Genomic DNA, 18,452 nt, shown 5'->3' on the forward strand with positions numbered 1-18,452 from the left:
TTTACTGAAGATGAAGATGTCCACTTCGGTGGTGTGAATTCGGAAAGAAATGATTTTTATAAAGAAAGAGAGAAGGAAGTAATCAAGTTGAGGTTGACTTAGCGTCATCCACTTTGCCGTCTTTCGTTTGTGTATCAATCCAAATCAGAGAATACGAAATCATTGAGAAATGGGTTCATTAGAGCAGACCGGAGGCGAGTTTATGGAGGCGATACTCTACGTTAATGGCGTTCGTAGAGTCTTGCCAGATGGCTTGGCTCATATGACGCTTCTCGAATATCTCAGAGGTGCGTGACTAACTACATAAACTCTTTTTGTTTTCCCCGATTAAATTTTAGTGCTAGGTGAAGCTTGAAAGTAGTAGACTTTTAGATCCATTTTGAAGAATCAGGATCAAGGAATATTCCGACAGATTCAATTCCCTGTTTGTGTCAGTTAAGCTGAGTTATGGATTTTTATAAACAGAGAATATGTTAGATCCCTCTTTCAAAAAAAAAAAAAGAAAGAATAAGTTTGATCCACTAGCTCTTTCCGTTATGTCTGTCTTAATTTAAAGATGTTATATTATGCTCCAAGTGCGAAATTTGTTTTGAAAAAGAATAGAAAGTGCATTGCAGAAATCATTTGTTCTAAATTTTCTAACTTGCAGAAGTTTCTTGTTTCCTATAGATTTAGGACTGACCGGGACAAAGCTTGGGTGCGGAGAAGGTGGTTGTGGGGCTTGCACGGTGATGGTTTCTAATTATGACATAAAATCAAAGACATGTGTGTGCGTATCTTGTCCTCTGATTTGTTGGCTCTACTTTGCTTATCTTTGTCGATTCTTCCTCTCACACACTGTTCAAGCTGATCTTTTTTTTTTTTTTTTTTTGATTGATTGCAGGCATTATGCTGTCAACGCGTGCTTAGCACCTCTCTATTCAGTAGAAGGAATGCATGTAATATCCATTGAAGGTGTTGGGCATCGCAAACTCGGCTTGCATCCAGTTCAGGTAAGTTTTATTTACTTCCTCTCATCTCTGGAGAATCTATGTCACTGCTAAAAACGTGTTGTGATCCTAATTCTTTCAGGAGTCATTGGCGTCTTCTCATGGTTCACAATGTGGGTTCTGTACTCCTGGGTTTATCATGTCCATGTATGCGTTATTGAGGTCAAGTAAAAACTCACCTTGTGAAGAGGAGATTGAAGAATGCCTTGCAGGAAATTTATGTCGTTGTACTGGTTATAGACCCATCGTTGATGCATTTCGGGTCTTTGCAAAATCTGACGATGCTATGTACAGTGGTTTATCTTCACTTAGCCTTGAAGATGGTTCAAATATTTGTCCATCTACTGGCAAACCTTGTTCTTGTGGATCAAAGACAACAAAAGAAGCGGCCGATTGTAATGAAGATAGAATTCAGTCCATATCTTACAGTGATATAGACGGGGCTAAGTATACAGAAAAGGAGCTAATTTTCCCCCCTGAGCTTTTGCTGAGGAAATTAGCTCCTTTAAAGTTAAGGGGAAATGGAGGCCTAACCTGGTATAGACCCGTAAATCTTCAAAACTTGCTTGAGCTCAAAGCAAATTATCCTGCTGCAAAACTACTGGTTGGTAATACGGAGGTGGGAATCGAAATGAGACTGAAGAGGTTACAGTATCAAGTGCTAATCTCTGTTGCTCAAGTTCCAGAACTCAACGTTTTAAATGTAAATGACATTGGGGTTGAGGTTGGTTCGGCTGTGAAACTTTCTGAACTCCTGAGGTTGTTCAGAAGAGTGGTAAAGGAGCGTCCTGAACATGAAACATCAGCATGCAAAGCTTTTATTGAACAGCTGAAGTGGTTTGCTGGGACACAAATAAGAAATGTTGCTTGCATTGGTGGAAACATCTGTACAGCTAGTCCAATATCTGATTTAAATCCTCTGTGGATGACTTCAAGAGCAGAATTTCGGGTAATCAACTGCAATGGAGACGTTAGGTCCATACCTGCCAAAGACTTCTTCCTTGGTTATCGCAAAGTAGATATGGGAAGCGATGAGATCTTGTTGTCGGTATTCCTTCCATGGACAAGACCCTTAGAGTATGTGAAAGAATTTAAGCAGGCACATCGTAGGGACGATGATATAGCTATCGTCAATGGTGGAATGCGTGTCTTTCTTGAAGAGAAGGGCGAACAGTTGTTCGTTTCTGATGCATCAATTGCTTATGGTGGTGTGGCTCCTCTTTCGCTGTGTGCAAGAAAGACTGAGGAATTTTTAGTTGGAAAGAATTGGAATAAAGGTCTTCTACAAGATGCGCTTAAGGTCATACAGAGCGATGTCTTAATTAAGGAAGATGCTCCTGGTGGAATGGTGGAGTTTCGAAAATCTCTAACCCTAAGTTTCTTCTTTAAATTTTTCTTATGGGTTTCTCATCATGTACATAACATAAAGCCCACGATAGAGACCTTCCCACCCTCCCATATATCAGCTGTGCAACCTGTTTCTCGGTTATCTAGAATTGGAAAGCAAGACTATGAGACAGTAAAACTGGGAACATCTGTTGGCTCGCCGGAGGTCCATCTATCAGCGAGAATGCAGGTATGTTGCCTCCATCCACTGTACTCAAATTGTTTCTCCACTTTAATTCTCATATTAGTCCTTTTCTTAGCAAGTGGCACGTCTTTTGCTTTTCTCTGGGGTTACATATGTCGACTATATAATTTTCTTTGTTGATTGATGTTTGTGAGAAGAGTAAGATAGAGGAAATGCTTGTATGTAGAGGTGTTGCTCGGCAATGTCATAAGCAACATAGAACATCTATGTGGGCTAGATATCTTATAAAACTCTTGTAGACCTCTGTATAGGACAGTTAAGCGTGGAAAGAGTAATTAGAGGAGAGAAAGAAAGTGATAAACTTGAAGAATTTGGTAATGTTAGGTCAACTGCTGGTGCCCATTTCCATGTACATTGTTTTACCTTTTAGAGCTAAGACTCTTCACATAGCTTATGGTCTCTTTTTCTCAACTCCAAACTTCACCATTGTCAGTTCCATAAGCTTAATTATGTACCCCTCTCCAAATACCTTCAAGCTTGATAAACTGATGAGTTTGAACACATTTGGTTTTGGGGTGGTTTTGTCGTTGATAGTTGAGAACTATAGCTATCAAAGTCTCATTTGGTGTAATTCCTGATAGGTTGGTGAGCAGAGAAGAGTTACCAGTTTATATTTATCAGTTTGTTTCCAGTAGAATACGGTATATCAACATTCTTATATTTTGATGTAGGTCACAGGGGAAGCTGAATATACTGATGATACCCCAGTGCCTCCTAATACGTTGCATGCTGCCTTAGTGCTAAGCAAATTGCCACATGCTCGCATCCTTTCTATTGATGATTCGGCAGCCAAATCTTCACCTGGTTTTGTTGGCCTGTATCTTGCCAAAGATATTCCCGGGGATAATATGATTGGACCAATTGTTGCCGATGAAGAATTGTTTGCTACGGACGTGGTCACCTGTGTGGGACAAGTAAGAAAATTTGAAACCTCAATTATTGGTTTCTTTCATTCCTTGGAGTTCAATAGGGAACCTTTAGTTACTCTTTGTCATAGGAGATGTGTTACAGGCAAAGCTGTTTTTGTGTATGCTTTCTTCACCACCAGAAAGTATACAAGCAAGGGTTATGCACGTATCGATTATGCTACTGTTTTTGTAATGCATGTATTGATTTTGTTATACTACCTAAAAAAAGTAAACGAATGTTCTCATATAGATATTAGATATATGTATTTCGTTCCAACTATTTATTTTATTCGATTCTGGTATTTCAGGTTATTGGTGTGGTTGTCGCGGATACGCATGAAAATGCAAAAACCGCAGCAGGAAAAGTTGATGTTAGATATGAGGAACTACCAGCAATATTATCAATCAAGGAGGCTATTAATGCTAAAAGTTTCCATCCAAACACAGAGAAAAGGCTACGAAAAGGGGATGTAGAGCTATGCTTTCAATCTGGTCAGTGTGACAGGATCTTAGAGGGAGAGGTTCAAATCGGTGGTCAAGAACACTTTTACTTGGAACCTCATGGTAGTTTGGTTTGGACAATTGATGGAGGCAACGAAGTTCATATGATTTCATCCACTCAAGTAAGCTTATTTACATAATTGAGAATAGCATACTGTCATAGTGAAATTCACTTTGATTCATGCTTTTACGACCAGTACATGACCAGAAGCTCTCTGTAACAGAGAACCATTAGGCATCAGCTAGATTAAGATTTTAAATGATAATCTCGTTTCTGCTCAAGCAAACATTGGTGGTTGTGATTTATATGCAGGCTCCTCAAAAACACCAGAAATATGTTTCTCATGTTCTCGGTCTTCCAATGTCTAAAGTGGTATGCAAAACCAAACGAATTGGTGGTGGCTTTGGTGGTAAGGAAACAAGATCAGCTTTCATTGCTGCTGCAGCTGCTGTTCCTTCCTACCTATTGAATCGACCTGTGAAACTCATTCTGGACAGAGATGTGGACATGATGATAACTGGTCATCGTCATAGTTTTGTTGGAAAGTACAAGGTATCTTTCTTTGTTGCTTCCTCGAATTCTTAGGCAGTGGAATCTTTTTTAATCAGCAGACATTTACTTGAAAATGACTGAACAGTTGAGAATAGAAGAAAGAGTTAGACAAACTAGAAAATATCTTTTAAATTTTTTCTGCTTTACCCTTTACAGGTTGGATTTACGAATGAAGGAAAAGTATTGGCGTTGGACCTTGAAATCTACAACAATGGTGGAAACTCTTTGGATCTTTCCCTTTCTATTCTCGAACGTGCCATGTTTCATTCGGATAATGTTTATGAGATCCCGCATGTGAGGATCATGGGGAACGTTTGCTTTACTAATTTTCCCAGCAACACTGCTTTCCGAGGGTTTGGAGGGCCCCAAGGTATGCTTATAACTGAAAACTGGATTCAAAGAATCGCAGCTGAGCTTGATAAAAGCCCTGAAGATATCAAAGTGAGTTGAATGTTTTCTAAAACATCTTCAATCTTGACAGTTTGTACGATTCTATCCTCCTTTTGCCAATTTCCTATTTTAAATAATTTCTGGTGTATTTACTTTACTTTAGGAGATGAACTTTCAAATGGAAGGATCAATCACACATTACTCTCAGTCTCTTCAGCACTGCACATTACATCAGCTCTGGAAAGAGCTGAAAGTATCCTGCAACTTCTTAAAGGCCCGTAGAGAAGCCGAGGTGTTTAATAGTCATAATCGGTGGAAAAAGCGTGGTGTAGCTATGGTTCCCACGAAATTTGGCATATCATTTACCACAAAGTTCATGAATCAGGTAACCTTTTTATGAAGTGGAAAGATTAAGATAGAACCATTTCTTGCAATGCTAGAATCTGAATTTTAGACACATCTATCCATTTTTTAATTTAAACATTATGTGGCTGTTACAGGCTGGTGCTCTTGTTCATGTTTACACCGATGGGACTGTTTTGGTGACACATGGAGGTGTGGAGATGGGTCAAGGATTGCATACGAAAGTTGCACAAGTTGCTGCATCGGCCTTTAACATTCCGCTTAGTTCAGTTTTCGTGTCAGAGACAAGCACCGACAAGGTACATTTATATCACTTAGAATTTGAAGATGGAACTCTGTTACAAACAGAGCATTGTAGGCCAAAGACGTAATCGGACAAAACTGTTCTTGGTCTCTTAATAGGTTCCAAATGCGTCACCAACTGCTGCTTCTGCGAGCTCTGATATGTACGGTGCTGCGGTTTTAGACGCCTGTGAGCAGATTTTAGCTAGAATGGAGCCTGTTGCCTCTAAGCACAATTTCAACACATTCGCTGAGGTATTATTCTTTTTCCCTTACATTTTGATATTAACTCGGAAGAGTTTGATGCTTACTTTGAAAAACTCTCTTCTCCTCTGAATGTATGTAGCTGGCAAGTGCGTGCTACTTTCAACGGATAGACCTCTCTGCTCACGGTTTTCACATCGTTCCCGACATTGGATTTGACTGGATAACTGGAAAAGGAAACGCATTTAGATATTACACGTATGGAGCTGCGTTTGCTGAAGTTGAGATAGATACTTTGACTGGTGATTTTCACACAAGAGCCACCGATATAATGCTGGACCTCGGATATTCTCTTAACCCAGCCATTGATATTGGACAAGTACGCTTTCTTCTCGCTACCTACTACGCATTTGTGCAATCTTTAATCAAAATGAAAAAAATGTTTGCATCTAAAATCACTATTTGCAGATAGAAGGAGCGTTTGTACAAGGACTGGGTTGGGTAGCTTTAGAAGAACTCAAATGGGGAGATGCAGCTCATAAATGGATTCGACCAGGAACTTTACTCACTTGCGGACCCGGAAACTACAAAATACCTTCCATTAACGACATTCCTTTCCACCTCAATGTTTCTCTTCTCAAGGTATGCTACTATAAGAACAAGCTTTAAATTGGTGCCATCCATTTGAAACTAAACCCTGAGATTATACTTTATTAAATTAGGGGAATCCGAATACAAAGGCAATACATTCATCTAAAGCAGTGGGTGAGCCACCATTCTTTCTTGCATCATCAGTCTTCTTTGCGATAAAGGAAGCGATCAAAGCAGCTAGAACCGAGGTGGGTCTCACAAAGTGGTTCCCTTTGGAGACTCCAGCCACTCCAGAGCGTATCAGGATGGCATGTTTTGACGAGTTTTCAGCTCCTTTTGTAAGTTCAAATTTTTGCCCCAAGCTTAGTGTTTGAGCTTTTTAACTTCATCAAGGGGGCAAAAAAAGGGTCAGTATATTGTGACAAGGTCAAATCTGCAAGTTATTTCCAGTCGTTAAATAAATGTACAGTACATAGATATGTTTCTCCAAATCAGCAACTTTGTTGACTACAACTACAAGTGCCTCTAGCTGTGAACTTTGGTGGCTTCCTCATCAAAGTTGCTTGTTCGAAGCCATAAGCAATCTCAATGAGCTTTGGCTCTGAAAATCTCAACCCTCCAAAGCTAATCCCAAACGGAACTCCTTCACTATCGTATCCTGCAGGGACATTGATTCCTGGATACCCTCCTATGGCGAGAACCGAGCTTAACGTAGAACCAAGCGTCAATATTGCATCCAACTTATTCTCTTTCATTAGCTTTTCGATTCCATTCCTCGAAAGTTTTTCTATTTTCTGCAACGCTGCTTTCTCTTTCTCACCCATTCCATTGGTGGCTTCTGCTGCAAGGAAGACCTCTTGTCCCCATTCTTTCACCTTTTCCTGTGATTTTTGGTAACTCATTGACTTAGATTCACTTCAGATACCGAGTAAAAGGTGAATTCAAACAAAATATTCAATCTTAAAGCTTACGGTACCTTTTCAGCGAATTTCTCGTTGAAGGCAATAACGTCTGCTAAGGACCGTACGGGTGATTTCACAAGCCTTTTAAGATATTCATTCAGAGAAATCTTGAACTCAGTTAAAAGTGCTATCTCTTCACCGCTATTAGTAAAATCCACAATGACTTCGATGTTTGGGATGGTTAAATTGTCAATGACGATCGCGCCTTCTAGTCTTCATCACAGAAAAACAGAGCTACAATTAGATACTGTGTACCCAATTGGTTTAAATTGATTGTTCAAATCAACTTATAACATTTTTTTACCTTAATGTTTTGATGTGTTGATCAATATAAGAATGCTTCATTACAATCCCTAATCTCTTACCCTTGAGACCACTAGCTTTCAGAAACTGCTTGTAACCGCCTTCAGGTATGAACTCGGAGGCAGCCTTCGTGGCCTCGTCCAACGGATCATAACCCACAATAGCATCAAGAAGATGAACAGCATCCGAGACTGTCCTACATATCGGCCTAACATTTGCAAAAACACAAGAGAAACATGGTAAAATGGTTCAAAATCAGATAGGTAATAGTGGTGAGTGCTCTTAGTCTCACCCTACAGTGTCCTGTCTCAAGGAGATGGGAACGACCCCGGCTCGGCTAGTGAGCCCGACACTCGGTTTAATCCCGACCACCGAGTTCTGACTCGCCGGACAGAGAATGGAACCATCAGTTTCAGTCCCAATTGACAAGGCCACAAGATTAGCCGCCACTGATATAGCTGAACCACTACTTGAACCACACGGATTTGCTGATAAAACGTACGGATTCTGCAGCATTCAAAGCCTCTTCTTGAATCCAAAAGCTCCATTTTTTTTTTTGGTAGAGATTTTGGTAAAGTTTGAAGCTTTTTGTAAGATTAGTGCTAGAGTTACCTTTCCTTGGAGGCCACGTGCGCTCCAACCATCTGGGATGGAGAGAGATCGGAAATTAGCCCATTCGCTTAAACTGGCTTTGCCCAAGATCACAGCACCAGATTCTCTTAGTCTCTTGACAACACCAGCGTCTCGAGCCACGACCGAACCAAGCAAAGCCAAGGAACCAGCGGTCGTGTTTAGCTTGTCCTTGGTGGAGATGGAATCCTTGAGCAGAATCGGAACACCGTGCAAGATAGGAAGCTCAGTGACGCCGATTTTGAGCTCGCGTTCTCTGTCTGCGATCTCTGCTTGGGTCAACGCATCTGGATTCGTCTCGATGACTGCGTGGAGCATCGGATTGAGCTTGGAGATGGATTCGAGATACATCTCGACGAGTTGTTTTGATGTCAGTCTTTTCTCCTTGAAAGCAAGTCTGATGTCATCAACAGTGGCTTCTTGGATCGAGAACTTTGGAGTGTGAATGATTTGAGATTGAGTCCCAAATTGCATAAGAAGAGCTTGAGGAAGAAGAAGAAGAAGAGATGATGAGAAGATGAATCGCAGAGCAATCATGTCCATGGCTTACGAAAGAAACCGAAAGGGTCAACGCCGGCCGCCAATTCTCTCTCTCTCTCTCTCTCTCTCTCTCTCTCTCTCTCTCTATCTCACTCAAAAAGGGCGAAACTTTTTCATTTGAGAATATCACTGTAAGTGTTAAAGAGCTGAGAAAGGTAAATTAGAGGCCGTTGATTAAAGAAACGAGTATAGTTATTCAGAATCAGAAGACGAATCATGCTTCAAATGAGTTTCTTGTCAATAGTAGAAATAATAATATATCTACAAACCTTATTCAAAGTAGTCAATTTCAGAAACCCCACACAAGGGAAGGGTTTTACAAACTCGAAACGATCCCAAATCAGAGACTTAAAACCCCAAACAGAATCAGAACAAGAAGAACATACAACAATTAAAAGCAAGATACCATTACTCATAAGATTTAAGTCTCTCTCTCTCTCAGTCAGTTCTAAGCAAGCTGTCCACAATCAGCGACGACCACAAGCTTCGAAGTCCTCCCGGACTCAGATCCAACTCTCTCGATCGGCTTCAGCACGTCAATACCTTCAACGACTTGTCCAAACACAACGTGCGCTCCATCTAACCACGAGGTCACCGAAGTGCATATGAAGAACTGAGATCCGTTGGTGTTGGGACCAGAGTTAGCCATGGATAGAATCCCAGGTCCGGTGTGCTTCTTAATGAAGTTCTCGTCTTTGAACTTAGTGCCGTAGATCGATTCGCCTCCGGTTCCGTTCCCGGAGGTGAAATCGCCTCCCTGACACATGAATCCAGGGATCACACGGTGAAAGGTCGATCCTTTGTAGTGGAGTGGCTTACCCAGCTTTCCGACTCCTTTCTCGCCGGTACAGAGAGCTCGGAAATTCTCGGCCGTGTTCGGTGTCGTATCGGCGAATAGCTCCATCACGATCCGACCTGCCGGTGCACCGTCGATAGTCATGTCGAAGAACACTCTAGGGTTAGGGTTACTCATTTTTGGGAGACTGAAGAAGAGACTGTGGAGTGTGGAGTGTGGAGTGTGGAGTGTGAAGTGAAGATGCTAATTTGGATTTTTGAGAAAGGCTGTATATATAGAAAGGATTTAATGGTGAATCTCAAAAAGGAAATTATGTTAGTGACCGTCGATAAAAGACACGTGTATGGCTGCAAGTGAGTGTAAGATTAACCGTGGTTAGTTCCAGTCTAACTATGCTGTAAAGTTGCGTGGATCCCCCGAAGCTGCCCCCTACTGTGGATAAATAATTTATTTAAGATGGACCCGACAGAATGACGGCGCTTTGGTTTAGGTGGGCCGAGTCTAAAGCAAAGCCCACTAATCATACTATATTTCTGTTTTGTTTTTTTTTTAAAGAAAAAATCAATTGCTCTTCTTAATAATAATAATAAAGACGTTTAAAAAAAAAAAAAAAAAACCAATTGCTAAAAAGAATTCTTTCTTTTGAAAATCCGCCTTCGACATGTGAATATGAAAGAATATCATTGCTCACTAAAAAGAATCTGCGATATAATCCTCAACGTTAGTGAAATATACAACCCCTGTAGAATAGATTATGAAATTACGTCGTTTGAGTTATAGATCAAAATAAATTAAACAACGATTTTGTTTCGTTTGTTACGTACAATTTGTTCCACTTATTCTGCGACGGTTACTCACAAATTTTTTGCTTATCATAGAATCAATCATGTAGTAGACAAAAAAAAAGATACATGTATTGATTTAAGGTGAAATGGACTTGGCTTATTACGCCGGCGGGACTTTTGATGGGATTACTAGGTTTCACTTTTTTAGTAGATTAGCCCCCTTTGTTTTTGTTTGCCAAATATTGATTATTTCCAATCACAACATTAAGTGAAATGAATTTTTCATTTTCGTATTTGTTGAATGGATTTCAAACAATCTGTATATTTGCAATTCAATTTGATAGAAAATTTTCAGTAATTCTGTATACACAATAGCGTCGACAACAAGATTCGAACCTGCGCAACATATGGGTATTTGATTGGAACAACAAAACCCTTTTACTTTCACTCCACCTATTATTTTATCTTCTGAGTGATGTTATCAACTTATCATTTGCAACTTCTATCACATTGTTGTCTAGAATAATCTAACAAAAGAAATACATGTCCCTAAAATCCAAAAGGTAAATCAAATTAATAGCATTGGCAAAAGAAACTTTTCGAGTTTCCAATAGACAATGTTAATTTTTTTTTCTAATCTAGTAATATTCGTTCACCAACGTTGGAAATTATACGACCTTTTTTTTTCACTATCAACAATAATGATATATGATTCAAATTGAAATTTAATTAGTTAAAAAGTAAAAATATCCAGATACCAAACAATTAGTCAGCTGACTGCGCAGGGCACGAGATCCGCTGCCACCGTACACGTGGACAACCAAACATCTTACTCACTGCAAAACTGCAAAGATACTCTCTCACGTCAGTAATTATTTGTAACTTATAATCGAAATAAATAGTTATATAAATAATATTTGATGAAACTCAAAAAAAGCAACAACCTCCTCCGTGCAATCATATCATATGCATGGCTTGAAGGTTACCTTTTCACCTTCCCGATCGCTAGAGTCACTGTCTTCGTTTCTATCTGCCCGTAACAGTCACATCCTATCCGTACACGTGGACCCACATCCTCCTTAGCTGATTAGCTGATACGTCTCCCTTTGCCGTTTCGGCTCTCACCCCGTTTAATTACTTGTTACTGATACTCTCGCTTCCCTTCTCTTCTGTTGCGGGATTACAGAGATACAGAGAGAATACGGAGAGAGAGAGAGAGAGAGTCAGAGCAGAGAGCGAAGCTCGTTCGTTTCGTCTTCTTCTTCTTCGTTCGACGCTGGATTATAAGGTTCGTGATCTGTCTACGTCTTGCTGTGGTTAGGAACATTTATGGTTTGATGATATTTTTTCCTACTTTGTTTTTGCCGGATCTCTGCGAAGAATTCTTTACGTGCGTGCTTTAGCTTGATGAGAGTTTTGATCTCGATCTGTTCTGTGCGTGATGTCGTTACAACCGAGTCGAAAATCTCTCTGCTTTGTTTTCTTGTTCTTTGAAATTACATGAAAATCCGAAGGTTTCGATGTTATATCGTTCAATCTCTGTTCGATGTTGTTGTTATTCGTGACGCTTCTTTGTTTTCTGCGTTCTGATTGATCGGGTTTCTCCGTTTCATAAGTTTTTCAGAGAACAATAACGCTTTGATTGAATACGTTTTTTTTTTTCTTCTGATATCTCGATGAACTATACCTGTTTACACATTTGATCATGCCATTGTTGTGCGTTGCTTCCCCCAAATTTCTGTGTGAATTATAGGAAAATTGCTATTCACTGTAACCTTATTGCGAACAAATGGATCTGATCGAATCATGGAAATGCAGGGCATGATAATTGGACTTTTGGCTAGGATTTGAATTCAATCTGGAGCAATGTCGACTTTTAATCTGAATGTAGATGTGAACCAGAATGGGGATGTCAAGAATGCTGATTCCTCATCTAAGTTGGACGATATTGATGACATAGATTTCTCAAAGTTGCTAGAGAAGCCAAGGCCGTTGAATATTGATAGACTGAGATCACTTGACGAAAGGTCTCTAAATGAATTATCTGGTTCACCACAACTAAGAAATGCGGATAATGCTTCTCGGGTCCATGATCATGCAGACTATGTGATTTCACCAAGCGTGGGTAGGAGGTCTGGATTCAATACTCCAAGGTCACAGCCTGGATTTGAGTCTCATCCAATGGTGGGTGAGGCCTGGGATGCTTTGAGGCACTCAATGGTATACTTCCGTGGACAACCTGTTGGGACAATTGCTGCACTGGATAATTCTGAAGAAAAACTCAACTATGATCAGGTGAATAATCTTTATACTTTGTGGACACTTTTAACTTACCACATTCTGTTGTCACGTTTCTATTAACTGGTGTGTTGGTTTATCTGGTATCTGCCTGACTTTATTCTTTAGGTGTTCGTGAGAGACTTTGTGCCAAGTGCTTTAGCATTCCTGATGAATGGAGAGCCAGATATAGTCAGAAACTTTCTTTTGAAGACTCTTCGTCTTCAATCCTGGGAGAAAAAGATTGATAGATTCCAGCTTGGTGAGGGAGTTATGCCTGCTAGCTTCAAAGTTTTCCATGATCCTGTTAGAAACCATGAGACGCTGATAGCTGATTTTGGCGAGAGCGCAATTGGAAGAGTAGCGCCTGTTGATTCTGGATTCTGGTGGATTATACTGCTCAGAGCATACACAAAATCTACAGGAGACTCTTCTCTTGCTGACATGCCTGAATGTCAGAAGGGTATACGACTGATTCTAAGCTTGTGTCTGTCCGAGGGATTTGATACCTTTCCCACTCTCTTATGCGCTGATGGTTGCTGTATGATTGATCGTAGGATGGTGAGCAAATTTCTTTATTAATCATATCTATAGTGCATGTTCTTTCTACAAAGGAGACAGTTTGAGCTAAAGCTGTTTCATCAATTTTCAATTTCTTAAAATCTTGTGGTTTCTCTGTTTTAGGGAGTTTATGGTTACCCGATAGAGATTCAAGCCCTTTTCTTTATGGCCTTAAGGTGCGCCTTGCTCCTGCTTAAACATGAGGGAGAAGGTAAAGAAATGGTGGAACAGATAGTTAAGCGCCTTCATGCATTGAGCTACCACATGAGGAGCTACTTTTGGCTAGACTTGAAGCAGCTTAATGACATATATCGATATAAGACAGAGGAATACTCCCACACTGCTGTTAACAAGTTCAACGTAATCCCTGATTCTCTTCCAGAATGGGTTTTTGACTTTATGCCGCCTCACGGAGGGTTTTTTATCGGCAATGTTAGCCCGGCGAGAATGGATTTCCGATGGTTTGCCTTGGGCAACTGCATAGCCATATTGTCTTCCTTGGCTACTCCTGAACAGTCAACCGCAATTATGGATCTAATAGAATCTCGCTGGGAAGAGTTGGTTGGAGAAATGCCACTGAAAGTTTGCTATCCAGCAATTGAAAGCCATGAATGGAGAATAGTAACTGGTTGTGACCCCAAAAACACTCGATGGAGCTACCACAATGGAGGGTCCTGGCCAGGTAAATTTATACTGTTTCTCATTCACATTTCCCATTCCAGTGTTCCTCTGGTTTTACTATATGCAAAAGCTAATCTGACCTTTATTGATGTAATGTTCACTGGGTACATGCAGTGCTGTTATGGCTTTTGACGGCTGCTTGTATCAAAACCGGTCGACCTCAAATAGCAAGACGAGCAATTGAAGTAGCAGAAGCTAGGCTTCACAAGGACCATTGGCCTGAATACTACGATGGAAAGCTAGGGAGATACGTGGGGAAACAGGCACGCAAAAGCCAGACTTGGTCAATCGCCGGTTACTTAGTAGCCAAGATGATGCTGGAAGATCCGTCACATGTCGGTATGATTGCTCTTGAGGAAGACAAACAAATGAAACCCGTTATGAGAAGATCCAACTCCTGGACATGTTGAAGTTTGATCATTTCCGTCAAGAAGGAGATGAGCTAAGAAGAAACTTCATGACTGATTCCATGGTTTTAATGCCTGACTGATTACGACTCTTTCTTCTTTTTTCAAAAATGCACATTTTACGTTGTTTTTTTTTTGTGAAATATTTTTAGACTATGAAAGATTTAAGCATCGTAAAAAAGAGTTCATCTCTTTTAGTTTTTCATGTCTTATTATAAGCAAGCATTTCTCTCTCAGTTGAAATGACTATAGAGCAAAAGGGGATCCTTTCTTGTGCTTCAAGCTATAACCAAACCCCCCCCCCCAATACTATTCACTTTTTATTCAAACATCAAGGTTTCGAGCCACGATGCCTTCAAATGTAACACCAGGTCCAAAAGCCAGAATCAGACCCCACTCGTTTTCACCTTCACTTGTGTTCCTCACTTTCCGGCTCTCTTCCAACATATACTCCAATACATAAACGATGGAATTGCTACTTGCGTTACCGTAGTCCATGAGAGCTCTCCTGCTTGGACTCAACTTCTCAGGCGACAGGTTAAGCCGCTTTTCCATTCGGTTCAAGATGGCCGGTCCACCTGGATGAACCGCCCAGAACATCTGGTTATAGTCTTTATGAGCCAGTCCCGCTTTTCCTATTAGCTTCTTGCAAAAACTCTCCACGTTGTCTTCTATTATCTGTGGAAGCTCTCTCGATAGCGTGAAGTTTATCCCTGCTTCCGTTAGCCTCCCATCTATCGTCTTCTCCGTGTCTGCGCCATGAAAATGGAATCCAAGTGTTTATCCCAAAAATAGTCTTAAGTTATAGGATGCCAAAAAAATCTTGTATTTTTACCAGGCAGGAAATTCTGAATTGCAGTGTGAAGCTCAAAGAGAGGCTTCTCAGAAATCGGGTCTGGCTCGGATCCGATGATCATAGCTCCGGCTCCATCACCAAACAACGCGACACCAACAAGATCATACGGTCTATCTGCACTCGGGGGTTTGAACCCAATGATGGTCGTCTCTGACGTGGCAAGCAAAACTCGACTGCCCGGATTGTTCTCGGCTATGTCTTTGGCTACACGGAGCCCTGCAACGCCACCAGAACAACCGACGAAGTAGAGCAGAACACGGTGTGTCTCCGGGCTGAGACCAAGCCCTTTGGCTAAGTACAAGTCACCACCCGGAAGACGTGCTTCGCTTGAGGAGACATAGACAAGGTGAGTTATGTCTGAAATAGAACGTCCCCAGTTCTTGATGCAGGCTCTGGAAGCTTCCACTGCCATTTCGGTTACAGCGTCGTTGCAGATGTCGAGTCTCTGTTTCACCGTGGATCCTCCTTCAATGGCGAGTTCTGGATATTTCTTGAGGATCTCCTCCGACATCACAACATATCTAGTCTTCACTGTCGTTGTCTTGCCTGTATCGTTATTGAAACAGTTAAACGGACCTCTCCGGCCCCAGAAGCTTACAAAAAGAAATAAAAGTTAAAAGAAACAAGGTTAAGTGAGGACATTACAGAGACGAGTAAGCTTCTGTTTGAGTTCAGGGTCTTCACAATTGGTAGTTTTGAAGTAGCCATCGACCAAGTACTCTTGCATCACTAGCTGGTGAGGAAAGGCTTTTCCGAGAGCAAGAATTGTCGCTTTCCCTGGATTTGGTTTCTTTTCTGAACCCAACTCTGCAGCATCGATGCTTCCCATGTTTACCTCTTCTCTTGTCAAAGACTCAACGTTGGGCCTGTTAATAAGGGTCATCGTCAAGGCCTATATATATACACTGCAGCTTTGCAGTTTACCAGCTGCATCTTGTGCGGTGTTTCTGTCTAGTTAGTGTTTGGTGAAGATTAGGTGTGAGATTCAGGAGCTTCATGATTATTGCATTTGTTCTTTTTATGCTTTCTCTGAGAATTTTCTCATGGTACCATAGTCTTTGGGCCTAAATGATATAAAAATTATTTGTTCCTAACCAACACAAGGGTGTGTTATAGCTATAGACTTATAGTTGTTCTGTAATTTTTTTACACTTGGAAGAAAGAACAGAGAAACTAACTAAAGCTTCGTGGTTTCTTAAGAATGATTAACAAGAACAACAATACGTGAGAATAGAAAATTTCTGATTTATGTTGTTGAGTATCAAAATTTGCTGATTTTCTGCATGTATGATGATCCATCATCATATGCAAGATAACAAAATAAGGGAACAACAACAAATAAGGAAAAATGGAGTAATATAAATTTTCTCCTCCAACCTATTTGCCTAAACCTTTTGCTTGAATCTTTATATCCCTCCTTCGCCCAAAGCACATACGCGAACCTTATCGATGAAACTTACGGTTTTGAAAATTAGGAAAGCCAGTAGGTGTGGAATGTATGACTTTTCAGAGTTCTGAGAGACACTTCCCACTGATGAAGTCAATCACTTTGGTAGCTGACTCATAAAGTTTAGCAGTGACCGCAGCTAAGTTCTCCAAAAACTCCTCTGAAGTTGGTCTATTTCCATCCACGATATCAGTTACTGCTTTCATTAAAATGGTGGGAACCTTAAAAATATCAGCAACGTAGGCCACTGCTGCTCCCTGAAATGCGGGGATGCCCAGAATAAGGCACAAGCAAGTGATAAAGACACAAACAGAAACACATAGATTGGAGCCAAGTTCATAAACACGGGAAATTTGTGGACAGTTTACCTCCATGTCTTTCACTGTAGCATCATTTGCTGTGATTGATTCTTTGTCATGTGGAGACATATCCATAGAATCACCAGTGGATAATCGTCCTACCTGGGAACATCACAACCAAAGCGTAAAATCTACCACTTATGGCACTTGTATATAAATATGCAAAACAGATAAAGAAATAATCAAAAACTTGCATGAGGATCAAATGATGAACTCAAAGCAACTAATCAAAGTATACACCTTTAGGTTCAGTTCCTTTATAAGGTTGGGTGTAGGGAAGGCTTTTCGCATACCAACACCATATAGATCAAGAACCTGAAGAGATAACAGGGAAAGGCGGAACATTCGGAATGAGAAACCAAGTATTTCACTTAACAGCAAAAGCTTTACTTTGCAAGTCGTAAGCACTTACAGGAACAGGTATTCTCCTGTCATGGAAAGCGGCACTGGAGACAATATAAACATCGCCAATACTTGCTCCTTTGGCCTGAAATACATTAAAAGAAAAACGAGGATGTTGTCTATTCTTTCTGACATATATGAGGCATGAGACGACTACGTAGGGAAAGCAATTTGTAATGTCAATACCTTAAAGCCACCAGCAGTTCCTGCATTGATGATTAGGTCGGGTTGAATTGCCTGAATGGAAGCATAAGTCACGAGAGATGCAGGAACCGTGCCTACACTATCAACCCCTGTAAAGAATTGATCCACATAACAAGAGTTAAGAAGAATCTACAAGCACAGTGACCATTAGAAACAGCATCAACAACTCCACACCACAACCATCCTGAAACATTTGACTCACTACCGAGGCTGAAAAGAAAAACAATGGAATAAAATGAAGCAACAGCATGGACATAGAGACATACCAAGAGTTGCGTCTTTTCCTGGACACACTATATTGATGTTCAAGTCTTTATACATTCCATTAAACAGAACCCAAGCCACCTCTTTCGGAAACCTACAAAAATCAAATTTTTATTTTCCAATCACAATATGGAAACAGTAATATGAAAGCAATCACATTTGGTTTCAAATCAAATCTAAAAGAAGTGGAGAGATAAAAGAGCTCACGGCGAATTAACGTCTTTAACGAGTCCGAATTTGTCGATCAGAGGCTGAGCTTCCTTTTGCATAGCTGGAAATACACGGCTCATTAAAAAGAAAGAAAACTCACAATTGAACAGAAACATCGACGGAGGAGGAAAGGAGAAAAAAAAATAGTACCGACGATGAAGACGATGGTACAAATCGGCCGTTTCTCTAACTGGCCCATGAGCTCTTCCGTAGCAGCGGCTGAGAATCCGTCGCCGTGAGCAGCCATGGCGATTCGTCAAGATCAAATTTCTAGATTTCCCTCTGAAATTGGAATCATGAAACCGGATCCGACCCGAACCCGACCCAACATTCATTTTTGTTTTGTTTTTCATAATAAGAAAAGAAAAAGAAAAAGAAAAACGTTGACGACTTGAC

The 18,452-nt window shown here is 40.6% G+C and overlaps 6 protein-coding genes across 7 annotated transcripts; 2 read left to right on the plus strand and 4 right to left on the minus strand.

Moving 5' to 3' along the window:
• Positions 1–18: 18 nt before the first annotated feature.
• Positions 19–6,858, plus strand: LOC18028968 (xanthine dehydrogenase 1). Its single transcript, XM_006412112.2, has 14 exons — positions 19–287; positions 670–769; positions 884–992; positions 1,072–2,565; positions 3,252–3,494; positions 3,797–4,111; positions 4,303–4,542; positions 4,699–4,983; positions 5,096–5,317; positions 5,433–5,594; positions 5,698–5,832; positions 5,924–6,160; positions 6,250–6,423; positions 6,504–6,858. Exons 1-14 carry the CDS (start codon positions 170–172, stop codon positions 6,744–6,746), a joined length of 4,077 nt encoding a protein of 1,358 aa, XP_006412175.1. The 5' UTR covers positions 19–169; the 3' UTR covers positions 6,747–6,858.
• Positions 6,807–8,904, minus strand: LOC18028969 (probable amidase At4g34880). Its single transcript, XM_006412113.2, has 5 exons — positions 8,250–8,904; positions 7,930–8,144; positions 7,639–7,845; positions 7,349–7,547; positions 6,807–7,253 (listed from the first exon to the last, which is right to left on the minus strand). Exons 1-5 carry the CDS (start codon positions 8,808–8,810, stop codon positions 6,864–6,866), a joined length of 1,572 nt encoding a protein of 523 aa, XP_006412176.2. The 5' UTR covers positions 8,811–8,904; the 3' UTR covers positions 6,807–6,863.
• Positions 8,905–9,063: 159 nt separating this feature from the next.
• Positions 9,064–9,834, minus strand: LOC18028970 (peptidyl-prolyl cis-trans isomerase). The gene has a single exon (XM_024149352.1). It carries the CDS (start codon positions 9,778–9,780, stop codon positions 9,256–9,258), a length of 525 nt encoding a protein of 174 aa, XP_024005120.1. The 5' UTR covers positions 9,781–9,834; the 3' UTR covers positions 9,064–9,255.
• A 1,687-nt stretch (positions 9,835–11,521) lies between these two features.
• LOC18028971 (probable alkaline/neutral invertase B) lies at positions 11,522–14,424 on the plus strand. The gene is made up of 5 exons (XM_006412115.2): positions 11,522–11,676; positions 12,207–12,683; positions 12,795–13,226; positions 13,350–13,908; positions 14,022–14,424. Exons 2-5 carry the CDS (start codon positions 12,255–12,257, stop codon positions 14,315–14,317), a joined length of 1,716 nt encoding a protein of 571 aa, XP_006412178.1. The 5' UTR covers positions 11,522–11,676; positions 12,207–12,254; the 3' UTR covers positions 14,318–14,424.
• Positions 14,425–14,638: 214 nt separating this feature from the next.
• LOC18028972 (type III polyketide synthase B) lies at positions 14,639–15,999 on the minus strand. Of its 2 annotated transcripts, none has more exons than XM_024149770.1 (3): positions 15,822–15,999; positions 15,150–15,716; positions 14,639–15,066 (listed from the first exon to the last, which is right to left on the minus strand). In XM_024149770.1, the coding sequence occupies exons 1-3, from the start codon at positions 15,997–15,999 to the stop codon at positions 14,639–14,641; spliced, it is 1,173 nt and encodes a 390-aa protein (XP_024005538.1). The 2 variants fall into 2 exon arrangements, with proteins under 2 accessions (XP_024005538.1, XP_006412179.1); XM_006412116.2 differs by having other exon boundaries at positions 15,816–15,999.
• A 404-nt stretch (positions 16,000–16,403) lies between these two features.
• Positions 16,404–18,327, minus strand: LOC18028973 (5'-methylthioadenosine/S-adenosylhomocysteine nucleosidase 2). The gene is made up of 8 exons (XM_006412117.2): positions 18,207–18,327; positions 18,054–18,117; positions 17,849–17,940; positions 17,565–17,671; positions 17,389–17,463; positions 17,217–17,291; positions 16,986–17,078; positions 16,404–16,874 (listed from the first exon to the last, which is right to left on the minus strand). The coding sequence occupies exons 1-8, from the start codon at positions 18,301–18,303 to the stop codon at positions 16,677–16,679; spliced, it is 801 nt and encodes a 266-aa protein (XP_006412180.1). The 5' UTR covers positions 18,304–18,327; the 3' UTR covers positions 16,404–16,676.
• Between the last annotated feature and the right edge of the window lie 125 nt (positions 18,328–18,452).

Source organism: Eutrema salsugineum, unplaced genomic scaffold (assembly GCF_000478725.1).
Source record: "Eutrema salsugineum unplaced genomic scaffold, Eutsalg1_0 scaffold_1, whole genome shotgun sequence".
NCBI lineage: Eukaryota > Viridiplantae > Streptophyta > Magnoliopsida > Brassicales > Brassicaceae > Eutrema > Eutrema salsugineum.